General features: G+C 40.1%; 1 protein-coding gene across 7 annotated transcripts in view; it reads left to right on the top strand.

The window, feature by feature from the left end:
- The window catches only part of PFKFB1 (6-phosphofructo-2-kinase/fructose-2,6-biphosphatase 1), a 185,975-nt gene extending 169,216 nt beyond the window's left edge, over positions 1–16,759 (top strand). For 2 of the 7 annotated variants that reach the window (XM_060002099.1, XM_060002100.1), the window contains one exon: positions 971–1,710. In XM_060002099.1, coding sequence (XP_059858082.1) covers positions 971–1,100 — 130 coding nt within the window. In that variant the 3' untranslated portion in view covers positions 1,101–1,710. Of the gene's footprint in view, positions 1–970; positions 1,711–16,265 lie in introns of those variants that run through there. The other 5 variants (XM_060002096.1, XM_060002097.1, XM_069540326.1 and 2 more) reach the window with 4 other exon arrangements.
- Positions 16,760–21,984: the final 5,225 nt, after the last annotated feature.

Here is a 21,984-nt window from a genome sequence, read left to right as displayed (position 1 = left end):
GTGTGTTCAATATGGTCCCAGAGGTCTCTAAGACTGTCCTCAATTCTTTTCATTCTTTTTTCTTTATTCTCATCTGCGGTAGTATATTCCACTATTTTATCTTCTAGGTCACTTTTCCGTTCTTCTGCCTCAGTTATTCTGCTCTTGATTCCTTCTAGAGAATTTTGAATTTCACTTTTTGTGTTGTTCATCACTGTTTGTTTGCTCTTTATTTCTTCTAGGTCCTAGATAAATGTTTCCTGTATTTTCTCCATTCTATTTCCAAGATGTAAGATCACCTTTACTCTCATTACTTTCAATTCTTTTTCAGGTAGACTGCCTATTTGCTGTTCATTTTTTTGGTCTGGTGGGTTTTTACCTTGCTCCTTCATCTCTTGTGTGTTACTCTGTCTTCTCATCTCACTTAACTTACTGTGTTTGTGGTCTCTTTTTCACCAGCCACACTTTCATAGTTCCTGTCATTTTCGGTGTCTGTGTCCAGTGGGTAAGGTTGGTTCAGTGGATTGTGTAGGCTTCCTGGTGGAGGGGACTAGTGCCTGTATTCTGGTGGATGATGCTGGATTTTGTCTTTCTGGTGGGCAGAACCACATCTGGTGGTGTGTTTTGTTGCATCTGTGACCTTATTATTATTTTAGTCAGCCTCTCTGCTAATGGGTGGGGTTGTTTTCCTGTCTTGCTAGTTGTTTGTCATAGGGTGTCCAGCACTGTAGCGTACTGGTCTTTGAGTGGAGCTGGGTCTTATCTTTGAGATGGAGATCTCTGGGAGAGTATTTGCCATTTGATGTTACTTGGAACAAGGAGGTCTCTGATGGACCAGTATCCTGCATTTGGGTCTCCCACCGCACAGGCACAGGCCTGACACCTGGCCACATCATGAAGATGCTGTTTGCAGCACAGCTCAGAAGAAAAGGGAGGGAGAGGGGGAAGATGGCGGAAGAGTAAGACACAGAGATCACCTTCCTCCCCACAGATACATCAGAAATACATCTACACGTGGAAGTGCTCCTACAGAACACACAGTGAATGCTGTAAGAAGACCTCAGACCTCCCAAAAGGCAAGAAACTCCCCACGTAACAGGGTAGGGAAAAAGAAAAAATAATAAACAGAGACAAAAAAATAGGTAAGGGACCTGCACCAGTGGGAGGGAGCTGTGAAGGAGGAAAGGTTTCCAAACACTAGGAAGTCCCTTCTCGGGCAGAGACTGTGGGTGGTGGAGGAGGGAAGCTTCGGAGCTATGGAGGACAGCACAGCAACAGGGGTGGGGAGGCCAAAGTGGAGAGATTCCTGCACAGAAGATCAGTGCCGACTGGCACTCACCAGCCCGAGAGGCTGTCTTCTGACCCACCGGGGCAGGCGGGGGCAGGGAGCTGAGTCTCAGACTTCGGTTGGATCGCAGGGAGAGGAATAGCAGCCTGAAGACAGCCCGAAGGTGTAAGTGCACCATGGCTAGCCGGGAGGGAATCTGGGGGAAAGTCTGGAACTGCCGAAGAGCCAAGAGACATTTTCTTCCCTCTTTGTTCCCTGGTGCGTGAGAAGAGGGGATTAAGAGTGCTGCTTAAAGGAGCTCCAGAGAGGGCCGCGAGCTGTGGCTAACAGCGCGGACCCCAGAGAAGGGCATGAGACATTAAGGCTGCTGCTACCGCCACCAAGAAGCCTGTGTGCGAGCATAGGTCACTATCCATACCTCCCTTCTGGGGAGCCTGTGCAGGCAACCACTGCCAGGGTCCTGGGATCCAGGCACAACTTCCCTGGGGGAAGGCACGGCACGCCTCAGGCTGGTGAAATATTCCTCTGGCCTCTGTCGCAGCAGGCTCGCCCCACACTCCGTGCCCCTCCCTTCCACCGGCCTGAGTGAGCCAGAGCCCCTGAATCAGCTGCTCATTTTACCCCGTCCTGTCTGAGGGAAGAACAGAAGCCCTCCAGCGACGTACAGGCACAGGCGGGGCCAAATCCAAAACTGAGACCCTAGAGCTGTGTGAACAAAGAAGAGAAAGGGAAATTTCTCCCAGCAGCATCAGGATCAGTGGATTAAATCTCTACAATCCACTTGATATACCCTGCATCGGTGGAATACCTGAATAGACAACGAATCATATCAAATTGAGGAGGTGGACTTTGAGAGTAAGATTTATTATTTTTTCCCCTTTTCCTCTTTTTGTGAGTGTGCATGTGTATGCTTCTGTGCGGGATTTTGTCTGTATAGCTTTGCTTCCACCATTATTCCTAGCTTTATATCTGTACATTGTTTTTTGGGGGTTTCTTTTGTTGTTTTATTTTTGATTTTAAAAAATATTTTTCTTAATAATTATTTTTATTTTAATAACTTTATTATATTTTATCTCACTTTATTTTATTTTACTTTATCTTCTTTCTTTCTGTTTTTCCTTCCTTCCCTCCTTCTGTGCTTCCTTCCTTCCTCCCTCCTTCCCTCCCTCCTTTCCTTCTTCTTTTCCTTCTTTCTTTCTTTATTTCTTCCTTCCTTTCTTTCTTTCTACTGCTACTAATTCTTTCTTTCTACATTTTCTCCCTTTTAATCTGAGCCGAGTGGATGAAAGGCTCTTGGTGTTGCAGCCACGAGTCAGTGCTGTGCCTCTGAGGTGGGAGAGCCAATTTCAGGACACTGGTCCACAAGAGACCTCCCAGCTCCACATAATATCAAATGGTGAAAATCTCGCAGAGATCTCCATCTCAACACCAGCAACCAGCTTCACTCAATGACCAGCAAGCTACAGTGCTGGACACCCTATGCCAAACAACTAGCAAGACAGGAACACAACCCCACCCATTAGCAGAGAGGCTGTCTAAAATCATAAGTCCACAGACACCCCAAATCACACCACAAGACGTACACCTGCCCACCAGAAAGACAAGATACAGCCTCATCCACCAGAACACAGGCACTAGTCCCCTCCACCAGGGAGCCCACACAACCCACTGAACAAACATTAGCCACTGGGGACAGACACCAAAAACAACGGGAACTACGAACCTGCACCCTGCAAAAAGGAGACACCAAACACAGTAAGATAAGCAAAATGAGAAGACAGAAAAACACACAGCAGTTAAATGAGTAAGATAAAAACCCACCAGACCTAACAAATGAAGAGGAAATAGGCAGTCTACCTGAAAAAGTATTCAGAATAATGATAGTAAAGATGATCCAAAATCTTGGAAACAGAATAGACAAAATGCAAGAAACATTTAACAAGGACCTAGAAGAAATAAAGATGAAACAAGCAACGATGAACAACACAATAAATGAAATTAAAAGTACTCTAGATGGGATTAATAGCAGAATAACTGGGGCAGAAGAACGGATAAGTTACCTGGAAGATAAAAGAGTGTAAATAACTACTGCAGAGCAGAATAAAGAAAAAAGAAGGTAAAGAACTGAGGACAGTCTCAGAGACCTCTGGGAAAACATTAAACACACCAACATCAAATTATAGGGGCTCCAGAAGAAGAAGAGAAAAAGAAAGGGACTGGGAAAATATTTGAAGAGATTGTAGGTGAAAACTTCCCTAATATGGGAAAGGAAAGAGTTAATCAAGTCCAGGAAGCACAGAGTCTCATACAAGAAAAATCCAAGCAGAAACACGCCAAGACACATATTAATCAAACTGTCAAAAATTAAATACAAAGAAAAACATGTTAAAAGCAGCAAGGGAAAAACAACAAATAACACACAAGGGAATTCCCCTAAAGTTTAACAGCTGATCTTTCAGCAGAAACTCTGCAAGCCAGAAGGAACTTGCAGAACATATTTAAAGTAATGAAGGAGAAAAACCTGCAACCAAGATTACTCTACAGAGCAAGGATCTCATTCAGATTTGATGGAGAAATTAAAACCTTTACAGACAAGCAAACGCTGAGAGAGTTCAGCACCACAAAACCAGCTTTGCAAAAAATGCTAAAGGAGATTCTCTAGGCAAGAAACACAAGAGAAGGAAAAGATCTATATTAAAGAACCTAAAACAATTAAGAAAATGGGAATAGGAACATATATATCGTTAATTAACTTAAATTTAAATGGACTAAATGCTCCCACCAAAAGACACAGATTGGCTGAATGGATACAAGAACAAGACCCATACATATGCTGTCAACAAGAGACCAACTTCAGACCTAGAGACACATACAGACTGAAAGTAAGGGGATGGAAAAAGATATTCCATGCAAATGGAAAGCAAAAGAAAGTTGGAGTAGCAATTGTCATATCAGATAAAATAGATTTTAAAATAAAGACTATTAGAAGATACAAAGGAGGGCACTACATAATGATCAAGGGATCGGTCCAAGAAGAAGATTTAACAATTGTAAATATTTATGCACCCATAATAGGAGCACCTCAATACATAAGGCAAATACAAACAGCCATAAAAGGGGAAATCGACAGTAACACATTCATAGTAGGGAACTTTAACACCCCACTTTCAGCAATGGACAGATCATCCAAAATGAAAATAAATAAGGAAACAGAAGATTTAAATGATCCATTAAACAAGATGGACTTAATTGATATTTATAGGACATTCCATCCAAAAACAACAGAATACACATTTTTCTCAAGTGCTCATGGAACATTCTCCAGGATAGATCATATCTTATGTCAGAAATCAAGCCTTGGAAAATTTAAGAAAATTGAAATTGTATCAAGTATCTTTTCTGACCACAACGCCATGAGACTAGATATCAATTACAGGAAAAGATCTGTAAAGAAATACAAACACATGGAGGCTAAACAATACACTACTTAATAACGAAGTGATCACTGAAGATCAAAGAGGAAATCAAAAAATACCTAGAAACAAATGACAATGTAGACATGACAACACAAAACCTATGGGATGTAGCAGAAGCAGTTCTAAGAGGGAAGTTTATAGCAATACAATCCTACCTGAAGAAACAGGAAACATCTCGAGTAAGCAACCTAACTTTGCACCTAAAGCAATTAGTAAATGAAGAACAAAAAACCCCCGAAGTTAGCAGAAGGATAGAAAACATACAGATCCGATCATAAATAAATGAAAAAGAAATGCAGGAAATGATAGCAAAGATCAATAAAACTAAAAGCTGGTTCTTTGAGAAGATAAACAAAATAGATAAACCATTAGCCAGACTCATCAGGAAAAAGGGAGAAGACTCAAATCAGTAGAATTAGAAATGAAGAAGGAGAAGTAACAACTGACACTGCAGAAATACAAATGATCATGAGAGACTACTACAAGCAACCCTATGCCAATAAAATGGACAACCTGGAAGAAATGGACAAACTCTTAGAAATGCACAACCTGCCAAGACTGAATCAGGAAGAAATAGAAAATATGAACAGACCAATCACAAGCACTGGAACTGAAACAGTGATTAAAAATCTTCCAACAAACAAAAGCCCAGGACCAGATGGCTTCACAGGTGAATTCTACCAAACATTTAGAGAAGAGCTAACACCTACCCCTCTCAAACTCTTCCAAAATATAGCAGAGGGAGGAAAATTCCTAAACTCATTCTACGAGACCAACATCACCTTGATACCAAAAGCAGACAAGGATGTCACAAAGAAAGAAAACTACAGGCCAATATCACTGATGAACATAGATGCAAAAATCCTCAACAAAATACTAGCAAACAGAATCCAACAGCACATTAAAAGGATCTTACACCATGATGAAGTGGGGTTTATTCCAGGAATGCAAGGATTCTTCAATATATGCAAATGAATCAATGCGATAAACCATATTAACAAATTGAAGGAGAAAAACCATATGATCATCTCAATAGATGCAGAGAAAGCTTAGGACAAAATTCAACACCCATTTATGGTAAAAAAAACTCTGCAGAAAGTCGGCCTAGAGAGAACTTTCCTCAATATAATAAAGGCCATATATGACAAACCCACAGCCAACATCGTCCTCAATGGTGAAGAACTGAAAGCATTTCCAATAAGATCAGGAATAAGACAAGGTTGCCCACTCTCACCACTCTTATGGAACATAGTTTTGGAAGTTTTAGCCCAGCAATCAGAGAAGAAAAGGAAATAAAAAGAATCCGAATCAGAAAAGAAGAAGTAAAGCTGTCACTGTTTGCAGATGACATGATACTTTATACAGAGAATCCCAAAGATACTACCAGAAAACTACTAGAGCTAATCAATGAATTTGGTAAAGTAGCCGGATACAAAATTAATGCACAGAAATCTCTGGCATTCCTATACTCTAATGATGAAAAATCAGAAAGTGAAATGAAGAAAACACACCCATTTACCATTGCTACAAAAAGAATAAAATATCTAGGAATAAACCTACCTAAGGAGACAAAAGACCTGTATGCAGAAAATTATAAGACACTGATGAAAGAAATTAAAGATGATACAAATAGATGGAGAGATATACCATGTTCTTGGATTGGAAGGATGAACATTTTGAAAATGACTCTCCTACCCAAAGCAATCTACAGATTCAATGTAATCCGTATCAAACTACCACTGGCATTTTTCACAGAACTAGAACAAAAAATTTCACAATTTGTAAGGAAGCACAAAAGACCCCGAATACCCAAAGCAATCTTAAGAACGAAAAACGGAGCTGGAGGAATCAGGCTCCCTGACTTCAGACTATACTACAAGTTACAGTAAACAAGACAGTATGGTGCTGGCACAAAATCAGAAAGATAGATCAATGGAACAGGATAGAAAGCCCAGTGATGATCCCACGCACATATGGTCACCTTATCTTTAATAAAGGAGGCAGGAATGTACAGTGGAGAAAGGACAGCCTCTTCAATAAGTGGTGCTGGGAAAACTGGACAGGTACATGTAAAAGTATGAGATTAGGTCACTCCCTAACACCATACACAAAAATAAGCTCAAAATAGATGAAAGACCTAAATGTAAGCCCAGAAACTATCAAACTCTTAGAGGAAAACCTAGACAGAACACTCAATGACATAAATCACAGCAATATCCTTTTTGACCCACTTCCTTGAGAAATGGAAATAAAAACAAAAATACACAAATGGGACCTAATGAAACTTCAATGCTTTTGCACAGCAAAGGAAACCATAAACAAGACCAAAAGACAACCCTCAGAATGGGAGAAAATATTTGCAAATGAAGCAACTGACAAAGAATTAATCTCCAATAAGCAGCTCATGCAGCTCAATAACAAAAAAACAAACAACCCAATCCAAAAATGGGCAGAAAACCTAAATAGACAGTTCTCCAAAGAAGATATACAGACTGTCATCAAACAGATGAAAGAATGCTCAACATTATTAATCATTAGAGAAATGCAAATCAAAACTACAATTAGATATCATCTCACACCAGTCAGAATGGTCATCATCAAAAAATCTAGAAACAATAAATGTTGGAGAGGGTGTGGAGAAAAGGGAACATTCTTGCACTGCTGGTGGGAATGTGAATTGGTTCAGCCACTATGGAGAACAGTATGGAAGTTCCTTAAAAAACTACACATAGAACTACCATATGACCTGGTAATACCACTCCTGGGCATATACCCTGAGAAAACCGTAATTCAAAAAGAGTCATGTACCAAAATGTTCATTGCAGCTCTATTTACAATAGCCCAGAGATGGAAACAACCTAAGTGTCCATCATTGGATGAATGGATAAAGAACATGTGGCACATATATACAATAGAATATTACTCAGCCATAAAAAGAAACGAAATTGAGCTATTTGTAATGAGGTGGATAGACCTAGAGTCTGTCCTACAGAGTGAAGTAAGTCAGAAAGAGAAAGACAAATACCGTATGCTAACACATATATATGGAATTTAAGAAAAAAAATGTCATGAAGAACCTAGGCGTAAGACATGAATAAAGACACAGACCTACTAGAGAATGGACTTGAGCATATATGGAGCGGGAAGGGTAAGCTGTGATAAAGCGAGAGAGAGGCATGGACATATATACACTACCAAACGTAAGATAGATAGCTAATGGGAAGCAGCCGCATAGCACAGGGAGATCAGCTTGGTGCTTTGTTACCGCCTGGAGGGGTGGGATAGGGAAGGTGGGAGGGAGGGAGACACAAGAGGGAAGAGATATAGGAACATATGTATATGTATAACTGATTCACTTTGTTATAAAGCAGAAACTAACACACCATTGTAAAGCAATTATACTCCAATAAAGATGTAAAAAAAATTGAGTTTTTTGTAGTGAGGTGGATGTGCATCGAATCTGTCATATAAGTGAAGTAAGTCATAAAGAGAAAAACAAATACCGTATGTTAACACATATATATGGAATCTAAATTAAAAAAAAAAGAGGGTTCTGAAGAAACTAGGGGCAGAACTGGAATAAAGATGCAGATGTAGAGAATGGACTTGAAGACAGAGGGAGGGGCAAGGGTAACCTGAGACGAAGTGGGAGAGTGGCATGAACATATGTACACTACCATATGTAAAATAGATAGCTATTCGGAAGCACCCGCATAGCATTGGGAGATCAGCTCGGTCCTTTGTGATCACCTAGAGGGGTGGGTTATGTAGGGTGGGTGGGAGTCGCAAGAGCACGGGTATATATGTATATGTATAGCTGACTCACTTTGTTATTCAGCAGCAACAAACACAACAATGTAAAGCAGTTATACTCCAATAAAGATGTTTAAAAAAATACAATTGCAACAGAAACTATAGTAGATACAAAAATGATTATTGAAATGGAGAAAAAAAATCACATTTTTTCTTTAGAACCAATAAATATGTTTTAATTAATCATTAAAAAAAAAGTGGAAATAGCCTAAATATCCATCAGCTGGTGAATGGGTAAACAGAATGTCATATATCGTTATATTATTCAGCCATAATAAAGAATCAAGCACTAATACATGGCACAACATGGGTGAACCTTGAAAACATTATGCAAAGTGAAAGAAGTCAGGCACAAAGGACTATATATTTTATGATTCCATTTATATGAAATGGCCAAAATAAGCAAATCCATAGAGGCAGAAAATACATGAGTGATTGCCAGGGCCTGGGAGGAGGGGAGAAGGGGAAATAATGGGTACTGGGTTACTTTAGAGGAGGATGAAAATGTTCTACAATTAGGTAGTTGTGATGGTAGTACAAGTTTGTGAATATACTAAAATAAATCCCACTAAATTGTACAGTTTTAAAAAATTCTATAATTCCCTTTAGGGGCACATTTTCTAGTTACCTATTGTGATGAGTGAAGCATATCTTTTAACTTTTGAAGCCTTCCTGAATGTACATGCTTCTGGACACCTGTACAAAATGGACCTTCTTCATGTTTCTTGTCTTTGTCCCATGTTCTTCTGCAGACACAGCTTCAATGTCTTCTATCTTGGTATCTTAGTCCATTAATTATGACTTCCAAATGGTGATGGAGGCCAAAATAGAGGAGTTGAGAATGTATCATGGGCCACTTTGTATAATAACTTATTTCAGGTCATATTGTAATGACTACAAAATACCCTAAATTTAGGAATTATGTTTTCTTCTTTCCTTCTCTTCTGCTTTCCTCTATGGACTGAGAAAATGTAATTGTCATAGCCTCTGGTTAGTTTTAATCACATGAAGTAAACCCAGAAGGCCCAAAATTGCATTCCTAATGCCCTTTAGCTCTCTCTGCTTCACCATCTACAAATATGCAGCTGTGTTTGATTTCTCTCAAGCAAGGCTTCCCAAAAGTGTCTGATCTACCAATCTCCAATAAATGGGTTGACTTGAAGATGGTAAGACCTTCATGTTTTACCTTTCTCACTGCTGCTAACATTTTACCAAAGGTCTACTGTTAATATATGTTATAAACCAGCCATCCTCAACCCTAGATACACATTCAAATAACCTGGGAAATAATTTTTGAATATTGATGCCTGAACCCCAGACCCAATTAATTGGTATAGGTTGGGGCCTGAAAATTGATATTTTTTTAAAAGTCCCCCTGGGTAACTCCAGTGGGCAGCCAGGGTTGATGAAAACTGCACTAAGAAATACTTGAGTAGAGTCATGGGCATATACACAGTAACAAACGCAGTAAGGTAGATAGCTGGTGGGAAGCAGCCGCATGGCACAGGGATATTGGCTCGGTGCTTTGTGACAGCCTGGAGGGGTGGGATGGGGAGGGTGGGAGGGAGGGAGAGGCAACAGGGAAGACATATGGGAACATATGTTTATGTATGACTGATTCACTTTGTTATGGAGCAGAAACTAACACACCATTGTAAAGCAATTATACCCCAATAAAGATGTTAAAAAAAAAAAATAAAAAAAAATAAAAAAATAGAAGATGTGGCACATATATACAATGGAATATTACTCAGCCATAAAAAGAAACGAAATTGAGCTATTTGTAATGAGGTGGATAGACCTAGAGTCTGTCATACACAGTGAAGTAAGTCAGAACGAAAAAGACAAATACAGTATGCTAACACATATATATGGAATTTAAGAAAAAAAAAATGTCATGAAGAACCTAGGGGTAAGGCAGGAATAAAGACGCAGACCTCCTAGAGAACGGACTTGAGGTTATGGGGAGGGGGAAGGGTGAGCTGTGACGGGGCGAGAGAGAGTCATGGACATATACACACTAACAAACGTAGTAAGGTAGATAGCTAGAGGGAAGCAGCCGCATGGCACGGGGATATTGGCTCGGTGCTCTGTGACAGCCTGGAGGGGTGGGATAGGGAGGGTGGGAGGGAGGGAGACGCAAGAGGGAAGAGATATGGGAACATATGTATATGTATAACTGATTCACTTTGTTATAAAGCAGAAACTAACACACCATTGTAAAGTAATTATACCCCAATAAAAAAAAAAAAAAAAAGAAATACTTGAGTATTTCTTAAGTTTAGATTTACTAATTATATTTTTATCAAGCAATATAGATATAAAGTTCTAAAAGTCAAATGGTACTTACTACAAAGGTTTTTAAGAAAGCAATTTCTTGCTCTACTCATTCCCATCCCTGATCCTCATTCCCCAGAGGCAATCACATTCAACTCTTTTTCTAAAAAATAAATTTATTTATTTTTGGTTGCATTGAGTCTTTGTTGCTGCTCACAGGCTTTCTCTAGTTGAGGCGAGTGGGGGCTGCTCTTCATTGCGGTGCACGGGCTTCTCATTGTGGTGGCTTCTCTTGGTGTGGAGCATGGGTTCTAGGCACGTGGTTCTCAGTAGTTGTGGCACATGGGCTCACAAGTTGTTGGGCATGGGCTTAGTTGCTCCACGGCATGTGGGATCTTCCTGGACCAGGGCTTGAACCTGTGTCCCCTGCATTGGCAGGTGGATTCTTAACCACTGTGCCACCATGGATGCCCCATATTCAACCCTTTTAAGTATTCCCTTAAATTATTTACATCTTTTATCATTATACTGATATTTCTTATTTATTTTCAATTTTATTTATTGTGAGTTGACTTCCTACTACAGAAGACGATGATCTACCTCTCCTCTTCCAGCATTCTGCACACAAAAGTTTTCCTTCCACCTTCCCAGCATAGTTATAACATGGTTTGGGGTTAAAGCAATATTGAATGTTGACATATTTATGACTATGCAAATATAATAAAATGGCAGACTTAAGCCCTAACCTATCAGTAATTACCTTAAATATAAACAGTTTAAGTTCACCAATTGAAAGACAGAGATTAGCAAAGTGGATTAAAAAATTTAATCAAACCATATCCTGTCTATAAGAAACTCACTTTGAATAAAACCACAGAAAAGTAAAAGAATGGAAAAATATGTACAACACATTAAGTCTTTTTAAAAAGCACAACTGACTATATTAACATTAGACTCCAGAGCAAAGAAAATTACTAAAAACAAAGAGGGACATTACATAATGATAAAAGGATCAGTTCACCAAGAAAAGATATTGAGTCTGAAAAAGCATCTGCAAAAACCAAGATTCATTCATGATTTAAAAAATATATATCCCTCAGAAAACTAGAAATAGAAGGAAATTTCCTCAGCTTTGTAAACAGTACTTACAAAAACTTACAGTTAATGTTGTATTTAATTGTGAAAGACTGAATTGCTTCCCCTCTAAAATCTGGAACAAGGCAAGGTTGTATGCATATCACCACTCTCATTCAACATTCTACTGGAAGTTCTAGCCAGTGAAATAAGACCCCAAAAATAGAATAAATAAAAGAGATACATATTTTTTAAAAGGAAAAATAAAACTGTCCCTATTTGCAGATGTCTATACTGTTCAAAATCCCAAGGAATCTAAAACAAAACAAAACCCTCCTAGAACTTATGAGTTCAGCGAGGTTTCAGAATACAAGATCAACACTTAAAAATCAATCGCATTTCTATATGTTAACAACATACTTGTGGAAGCAAAAATTAAAAACACAATATCAGGGACTTCCCTGGTGGCACAGTGGTTAAGAATCTGCCTGCCAATGCAGGGACATGGGTTCAATCCCTGGTCCGGGAAGATCCCACATGCCGCAGAGCCACTAAGCCTGTGTGCCACAACTACTGAGACCGCATGCCACAACTACTGAAGGCCGCATGCCCAGAGCCTGAGCTCCGCAACAAGAGAAGCCACCACAATGAGAAGCCCATGTACCACAACGAAAGTAGCCCCTGATCTTCTCAACTAGAGAAAGCCTGCGGGCAGCAACGAAGACCCAATGCAGCCATAAATAAATAAATTTATATATATATATTAAAAAATACCATTTATGGTGTGTGCTAAAGAAAATTAAATAGATATAAACCTAAAAGCATGTAGAGGATCTGTATGCTGAAAATTACAAAACGCTGATGAGATAAATCAAAGGCCTAAATAAATGGAGAAACATATGTTCATGGATTGGAAGACTGAGAATATTGTAGATGTCAATTCTCTCCAAATAGATCTATAGGTTTAATGCAATTCCTACTGAAGTTTTTTTTGTAGACACAAACAAGCTTATTCTAAAATGTATATGGAAAGGTACAAGCCCTAGAATAGCAATATTAAAATAAAAATTTAAATGACATACCTAATTTTTCATTTTTAAAATATTAAATTAAAATAATCTTTAAAAAGAAGAGTAAATTGGAAGGGATCAAACCTGATGGCTTACTATATAGCTGCAGTAATCAAGGTAATTATTGTCTTAGCAGGGAGATGGGCATAGATCAATGGAACAAAATCAAAATCTCATATAGACTCACACAAATACAGCCAGCTGATTTTTGACAAAGATGCAAAAGCAATCCAATGGAAGAAGGATAGCCTTTTCAACAAATGGTGCTGGAGCAATTGGATATTAATAAGCAAAAAATGAACCTTGACCTAAACCTGAAACCTTACAAAGGTCAACTCAAAACGGATCAAGGAGTGAATGTAAAATGTAGAACTCTAAAACTTTTAGAAATAAAATATAGGAAAAACTCTTTGGGATATAGGACTAAGTGAAGAGTTCTTAGACTTGATATGGAAAGTACAGTCCTTAAAAGGAAAAATTGATGAACTGGACTTTATTAAAATTAAAGACATTTGTTTCATTGAAAGACTGTTAAGAAGATGAAACGACAAGTTACAGACTGTGAGAAAATATTTGCCAGCCACATATCCAGTGAAGGCCTTATATCTAGAATATATAAAGAACTCTCAGAACTCAACAATAAAAAAAAGGAAACAATCCAACTAGAAACTGGGCAAAAGACATGAACATTCATTTCACCAAAGAGGAGATACAGATGGCAAATAAGTGTCTGAAAAGATATTCAACACCACTAGCCATTAGGGAAATGTAAATTAAGACTGCAATGAGATATCAGTTGAAATAAAAAATAGTGATAAATAACAAATGCTGGTGATGACACAGACAAATTGGATCTCTATACATTGCTAGTGAAAATGTAAAATGGTGCAGCCAGTCTGGAGAAGAGTTGGGGGTAGAGTGAATATGTACAAAGAGGTAATATTAGGGGTTTCTTTTGTGGTGATGGGAACCACTTCTGTATCTTGCTTATGGTAGTGACATAGAACCACGCACACACACACACACACACACACACACACACACACACACACAGGGTTTTTTAATGGTGAAAACTGAATGCTAAAAACTGAATGTGGTCCGTAGTCTAATTAAGAGTAATGTACCAATGTCAGTTTCCTAATTTTGATATTATACTACCGCTGTGATATTGGGGGACGCTGGGTGAAGGATGAACTTGTACTATTTTTGCAATTTCCTCTAAGTATATAATTATTTCAAAATAACTTTTTTAATTTTAAGAAATACATCCCCCAAAAAGTCTTTTTGATCTTGTAAATATCCCTCAGTGGGGAAAATCCTTAAGCAATTGCTTTCCAGCTATAGCTTTTTCCAGCTCATTTTGTTAGGTCATTTCCTGCCCTGAAGGCATGTTGGATTGTATCAGGGGTGCTTCAGGAGACAGAAGGAGGGAGCCTCAGGAAAATGGGGGAGGACCTCACAAGGAGGGGTGCATGTACCAACCACCACCTTCTCTTCAAATGCTTGTCCAACATTAGCCAGCCCTGTCTCAATATCTGTGCCAAGGTCCATTGGCCTCATCCATACACAGAGGTGGCAAGACAGAAATTAGCCTGCAATTCACAAAGTTTGCTCTGTTCCCACATCTGCCTGATGCTTTCTGGATGCCTAAATTTCTCCTATGAAGAACAGGAGTCATACCATTGTGCTGCAGTAGCTGGGGATAAATGCGCTAAAGAATTCAAAAGTATCATAATTGTAGCGATGCCAAAAGGGGAAATATTCTCACTGTGTGTGTTCCCCCATCCTATCCTTCCCCAGATTCAGTTCCTAAGAGACCCTCACAATTTTAACAAGTGCTTTACATAGTTATGAATACCTGAATTGTAACTATATCAAAACATTATATGAAATGCTTCATGCATAATATAATATTCTTATTCACAGTTGGAAGGGGGTATGGTAGTTGGCATATGGAGGTTTGAAACACAGCTCATTTTCATTGCCAGAATTTATTTTTGTTATACTATCCCATGAAGTCTAAAAATAAAGATATGATTGTAAAATTATAATAACCTAGAATAAAGAGGATAAAATACTATTTGTGAGTCCATGTCTTATAAACATTTATCAGTGCTTAATTTGTACAATAAATCCACAAAAACAAAAAACATAATTAAAAGTATCATAATTGCAAGCTTGGATGATTAGTGCAGCTTGGGATTGATGAAGGATTTAGGGTCTGAACTTTTTTTTTAAATTTTTGTTGAAGTATAGTTGATTTGCAATGCTGTGTTAATTTCTGCTGTACAGCAAAGTGATTCAGTTATATATATATATATATATATATATATATTCTTTTTCATATTCTTTCCATTATGGTTTACCACAGAATATTGAATATCATTCCCTGTGCTATACAACAGGACCTTGTTGTTTATCCATTCTATGTATAATAGTTTGCATCTGCTAATTCCAAACTCCCACTCCATCTCTCCCCCCTTCCCCATCCCCCTTGGCAACCACAAGTCTCTTCTTTATGTCTGTGAGTCTGTTTCTGTTTCCTGGATAAGTTCGTGTCATATTTTAGATTCCACATAAAAGTGATATCATATGGTATTTGTATTTCTCTTTCTGAATTACTTCACTTGGTGTGATAATCTCTACTTGCATCCATGTTGCTGCAAATGGCATTATTTCATTCTTTTTTATGGCTGAGTGATATTCCATTGTGTATATGTGTATGTATGTGTATGTGTGTATACACACACACACACACACACACACATATAGGGTCTGAGCTTTTGACAGAAAGGCATCTGAATCAGAGACAGGAGTCTCCAAATTCTTTAGCATTCAACAGGCTCCTCCTGTCGGTCTAGATTTTTGCTTCTAAGACACCAGGCTTTAAGAGTCACTGAGAAGCTGTTCCCCTGCAGAACAGACAGAAACACATAGCAAACATCATCCCATTTTTCTTGAGGGGTACTTGTGAATGTCCCAACATCAAGGCAGGAGAAACCCCACCGTTCAGAAGGATTCTGGTTCTGACAACAGAAGGCCATTAATTTGGAGACAGAGATCACTGTTACAACTGAATGCCAGAGGCAGGGAAAATGTCAGTCTAACTGCTGACACAGTCTCAGCTACTGGTGGCTAAAACCAGGCCACACAGAGTTTGAGGAGGGAACAAGAGTTTGTCTAGGGAGACCAAGGGTGAGGAGCTGAGGAAAGGGAAATATGTGCATTGTGACCAGGAAGAACTTTCTGGTGAGCAGTATTTCTTACACTCAAATTGCTGTTTTACAGAGCCTGGCCATGAATGCAGCTGGTACATGAAAAAGCAGAGAAGCATCTGTGAAATAAAGCAAGAAACTCTTTGGCAGAAGGTATTAAAGGAGCCTGGGGAGACAGTTGAGAGCTTGATGGATGCATAGGTGTGATGGTCCCTTCCTTCAACACTAATTGCAAAGTCATGGGCATTAAGCAACGCACACAAGAGGGGTAATTATGACAAACATGATTTTCAAAGACTAGGAAGGATATGATCAGAGGAAAACCCTGAAGTGATCACAGCCACTGAGGATCATTATTTGTTTGCTGAAGCTAATGACAGGTTGGCTCTTAGAAACTAGTGGGGATGGGGCTTCTGGTGGGAAGAGAAGAGAGTATTCAGTTCCTTGTTATGCAAAACTTGTCCCCCAGAAATAGCTAAAACGTACTACTGTGGTCGAATTTAAGCTACAATACACAAATGTTTTATGATACGGTCCTTTTTCATGATACTACTGACTTGGAATGTGCTTGTGTTGGTTTAGAGTTTCATTTCTGCCCTTAGGTTGGCATACAGACTGTGCTTTTCAGTAAAATGGCATCATTTGTCAAGGTGTGATTGTGAATTCTGTCCAGGTGTGTTAAGCACAACTGTCCTTGGAGAGCCTACTCTGCAGGGTCAAGGGGACAAAGCCACATTGCCCGAGGAGAGAGGAGACTTCTGAGGAAAGCGCTGTGAATAGCTCTTCGAGTGGAAGGCACTCAGGAGAGAGGAAGCAGATTAACAGGGAAGGAAAGACCCCCACACATGCTCGGCTGCTCGGAGATGAGTGCCAGAACGTAGCGTCCATTGGCATGCAGACATGGTAATCCATGGCTGGCCCTTGGCCTAGGGTCACGCTATGGAGCAGGCTGGGAGTATCTCCCTGGCTCTTGATACTCCTCTCTGCCCTATTTTGAGACTCTCTCATTTTAGGCTTTCTGACTTGCTCTCCAAAGTGTTATATGACCTGGGTCAAGAGGAGCACAAGGGGAACATTTGGAACAAACTCTTTCACACGGAGATATGACCCAGCATGATTCCTTACCCCCACTCCTGCCCCCACTCTTACCTTTAAATTATCACTGAAGTGAGCAAAAAGGTGTTGGGGATCTAGGCAAATATGCAATACAGCCCCTTTACTCACCTGATCCCTAAAATGGATATCTGACTGTGATTGTTCTAGCTCAGACTCTCTTTGCCCTGCTGTGGTAAGAGAACCCCTTTATCCTGCAGAGAACCCATCATCCTTGCAGTTTAGTTAGAGCTGAAACCATCTGCCCCTCCTGACCACAGGGCTGGACCTCCAGTGACCTAAACTGGCCAATCAGCATCCACCTCCCTCTTAGGCATAGTGCTTGAATGAAGGGAGGGCAAAACAGAGAGCAAGACTTCAGGTACTAAACTAGCTATGGAAGCCAAAACTTGACCACATTGGTAATCAGATTGGGAAAAGATGTTAGCATATACTGGAAAGAGACAAACACAGAGTTCTAACCTGAGAGGATCCAGGGGAGAAGACATATCGTCATGGTAGATATCCAGGCTGAAGAAACAAGACAAAAGTCTAGTTCTGTGAAATAGACTAGAAAGGTCCAGAACCAACTTAGAAGCAAGCAGAGCCCAACGCTGAGCCCAGAATAATAAAGTGGGGCTCCAGAAGTTTTCACTGTGAACAGACAGTGTTTGTTATAGAGAATGAGGCAAGATTTAGCCTTAAGGTGGGAATTGAGGGATCCTTTTAGGAGAAAATGATAATAGTGACTAGAAAGCCAGCTGGAAATGTCACTGCTAACATCCTGACACCTCCTTTAGTTCTATGTATGCCACTATTAGAACTGGATTTTGTTTTTAGCAAAGGGCTATTTCACCCCTTATAAGAAAAATTCCTATTAGTATATGGGCCATGATTTAAATGGTTATCAGCCATTTATACCTTAGTATGAATTTGCTTACATATTTCCTTCTTGAGAGTGGATTTTGATGGAGGCTGGAAGAAATTATTCATATAGGAGAGTCTTACTGGGATGCTAAGGGCCAGGCACTGTGCTACACCCTAATGATACAAAGATGAAGCAAAGCACATATGCTTCATCCCTGAAGAATTTTACAGCCTTCTAGATTGAAGGTGGAAAGGAAGCCACTAAAAAGAAAAATATGTGCAACAGGGAACCTGGATATAGTATAGAGAAATGGTTTTTTTTTCTAGTGTTTCCAAAGGACTCATTTCTCCATGGAAATCCCACAGATGATCCTTGCCATCTTCCCACAGCCGTTAGCCTCAACTCTTCAAGTAGTATCAGGGCTTCTTGGTCCATGCTTACTGTCAGAAGTAGAGATGCTGGGAAGATCATTTTGTCCAATAGCCTTTGACTTATTAACAAGGAAAACCAGGACCAAAGAGATAAAGGAACTGTAAGAAATTATGATGGGAGTTCATGACAGGAGTTCATGGGTTCCTCCAAACGTCTGGTCAACACTCTTTCACTGAACATGCTGTATAAAAATAAATAAATAAATAAAATTAAAAATAAAAAGTGTGGTGATGCTGGGATGAATTGGGAGATTGGGATTGACATACATACACTGATATGTATAGAGTAGATAACTGATAAGAACCTGTTGTATAAAATAAATAAATAAATAAAATTTAAGATTAGAAACAAGATGGTGGAGTACAAGGACGTGCTCTCACTTCTTCTTGCGAGAACACCAGAATCACAACTAGCTGCTGGACAGTCATCGACAGGAAGACACTGGAACTCACCAAAAAAGATACCCACATCCAAAGACAAAGGGGAAGTCACAATGAGATGGTAGGAGGGGCGCAATCACAGCAAAATCAAATCCTATGACTGCTGGGTGGGTGACTCACAGACTGGAGAACACTTATACCACAGTGGCACAGTGGTTAAGAATCCAGCTGCCAATGCAGGGGACATGGGTTCAAGCCCTGATCTGGGAAGATGCCACATGCCACAGAGCAACTAAACCTGTGCGCCACAACTACTGAGCCTGCGCTCTAGAGCCCATGAGCCACAACTACTGAAGGCTGCGCGCCTAGAGCCCGTGCTCCGCCACAAGAGAAGCCCATGCACCACAACAGAGTAGCCCCTGCTTGCTGCAACTACAGAAAGCCCATGCACAACAATGAAGACCCAATGCAACCAAAAATAAATAATAAAATAAATAAATTTTAAAATTATATATATATATATATATATATATATATATATATATATATATATTTACAGTTGACCCTTGAACAACTTGGAGAGTTAGAGGCTCTGACCACCCCAAGCACAGCTGAAAATCTGCATAGTCCTGCATCTGCGGGCCCGCATCCGTGGTCCCTGTAGTACGGTAATACTTATTTGTCCAAAAAAAATTGCATTTAGATGGACCCAGGCAGTTCAAACTCCTGTTGTTCAAGGGTCAACTGACTATTTATACAGAAGGTGCATTATGAAGCTAGCGAATCTGGTGAGACTGGGTATTTATAGACCAGATCCAAATGAGGGCAAACGTCTATGGAAAAATTTTGTGACAGGCAAGTTGAAGTTCATGGAGGTAAACTCTGTATAGGGGCAACTCCACAACATTGGGAAACCAGAAACATTTGTCTTTATGTGTCAGAGCCTCCCTTGCCAGCTTTACTGGTTTCCATCAGGAACACCTCTCAGATGTTAGAAACCTTATTCTTTCCACCTTACTCCCATCAAACTTCTAACAAAACCAATTCTCAGAAAAAAAAGTCTGCCAAGGTCTTCCCCTGGAAGTGTACATCCTATTGTGAGTATGGGCTTGGGGATGCATATTTCAATGGGATTTGTTAGCAACAGCAACACTTGGACAGGAGTCTGAAACACTGTAGGTCCTGTTCTACTTTATATAAGCAGAATCATGCAGTAGTTTTCTTTTTGTGACTCTCTTATTTCACTTAGCATAACGTCCTCAAGATTCATCCATGTTGTAGCATGTGCTAGGATTTCCAGGGCCATATTTTTAATGTGTAAGTCTCCACTGAAGCTGTCATGTACTTGCTCCAGAGCCCCAGGAGTCTGAGTTGGGATTCTCCCACTGAGGCTTGCTATAAATTCTCCACCATCTTTTCCCACCACTGATATTTCCAACAGCTTAATGTCTGCCAGATCATATGTCCCAAGCACTAGAGCTCCTTGAACTGCACCCTGAACCTGATACAGGGTCCTTTCCTGCTCTGGGTTCCAATCAAATGCAGCAGCCTTCTATGTCATCTGGCATGTGGGCCAAAGCAATAACCCAGGTGTCAAATACCCTGCCTGCAAAATCTGAAGAGGCCTACCAGGCACTATCCTTCCTCTGTGGCAGGAGATGCAAGATGCAATAATTCATCTTTTATTTCGGAAGGGATGTTCTGGAACTGAACTCTGGACCACTGAACTCCTAACATTTTTAAGCATGTGACAGATTCCGGAATTTTCACAGTGTTCATCTCCCACCCTCTGGAGCACATGTTTTCTGGTTGTCCAGTGTGCTGGCCATCTCTTACATGATAACTGATGTAATGAATCAATATGATGTTCTGTGAAGTGGCCAGACAGTCCTGATTATTTTGTACTAATTACGACAGAAGGCAGGAGAGTTAGAAGAGTTTTGGGACAAAACTGTAAATTAATATTTTTGCCCATTCTATGTGATTATAAACTGTTTTTTATCTTATTTTCTGACAGGGATAGAAAAGGATGCATTCAACAAATCAAGGGTCACATACCATGTACCTGAGGCCATGTTAATCTTCTCTAGCAATGATATCGTGTCTGGCTGCCACTGCCACTGGGACTGCTGTTATTTGCTTGAGCTTGGAGCAGTCCACTGTAAACCTTTAGAATCCAGCCAGTTTCTGCAGGAGCCAGACTGGCAAATTAGATGGATAAACGGTGAGGATCACCATTCCTACATCCTTTAGATCCTTAAAGGTGGCACTAATCTCAGCCATACCCACAAGGATGTAATATTGCTTTTGCTTTTTTTTTTTTTTTTTTTTGCGGTACACGGGCCTCTCACTGCTGTGGCCTCTCCCGTTGTGGAGCACAGGCTCCGGACGCGCAGGCTCAGTGGCCATGGCTCACGGGCCCAGCCGCTCCACGGCATGTGGTATCTTCCCGGACCGGGGCACGTACCCACGTTCCCTGCATCGGCAGGCAGGTGGATTTACTACCTTTGATGAGTGAAGGGTAGTGTTATGGGTTGAACTGTGCCCACCTAAAATTCATATGTTGAAGTCCTAACCCTCAGTACCTCAGAATGTGGCCTTATGTGGAAATAGGATTGTTGCAGATGTAATTAGTTAAGATGAGGTCATCCCAGAGTAGGGTGGGCCCCTAATCCAATATGACTGGTGTCCTTATGAAAAGGGGAAATTTGGAGACACACACACACACACACACACACACACACACACACACACACACACAAAGGTAGAATGCCATGAGAAGATGAAAGCAGAGATCAGGGTGATGCAGCAGAAGCCAAAGAATGCCAAAGATTTCCAGCAAACCACCAGGAGCTAGGAAGATGCACAGAGATTCTCCCTCAGCCTCAGAAGGAACCTTCCCTGCCAACACCTTGATTTCGGACTTCTAGATTTCAGAACCGTGAGATGATAAATTCCTATTATTTAAGCCACCCAGTTTGTGGTACTTTGTTACAGCAGCCCCAGGAAATGAATACAGG

Source organism: Delphinus delphis, chromosome X (genome assembly GCF_949987515.2).
Source record: "Delphinus delphis chromosome X, mDelDel1.2, whole genome shotgun sequence".
Taxonomy (NCBI): domain Eukaryota; kingdom Metazoa; phylum Chordata; class Mammalia; order Artiodactyla; family Delphinidae; genus Delphinus; species Delphinus delphis.
The sequence above is the reverse complement of the archived record's forward strand: the minus strand, read 5'-3'. Positions and strand labels throughout refer to the sequence as shown.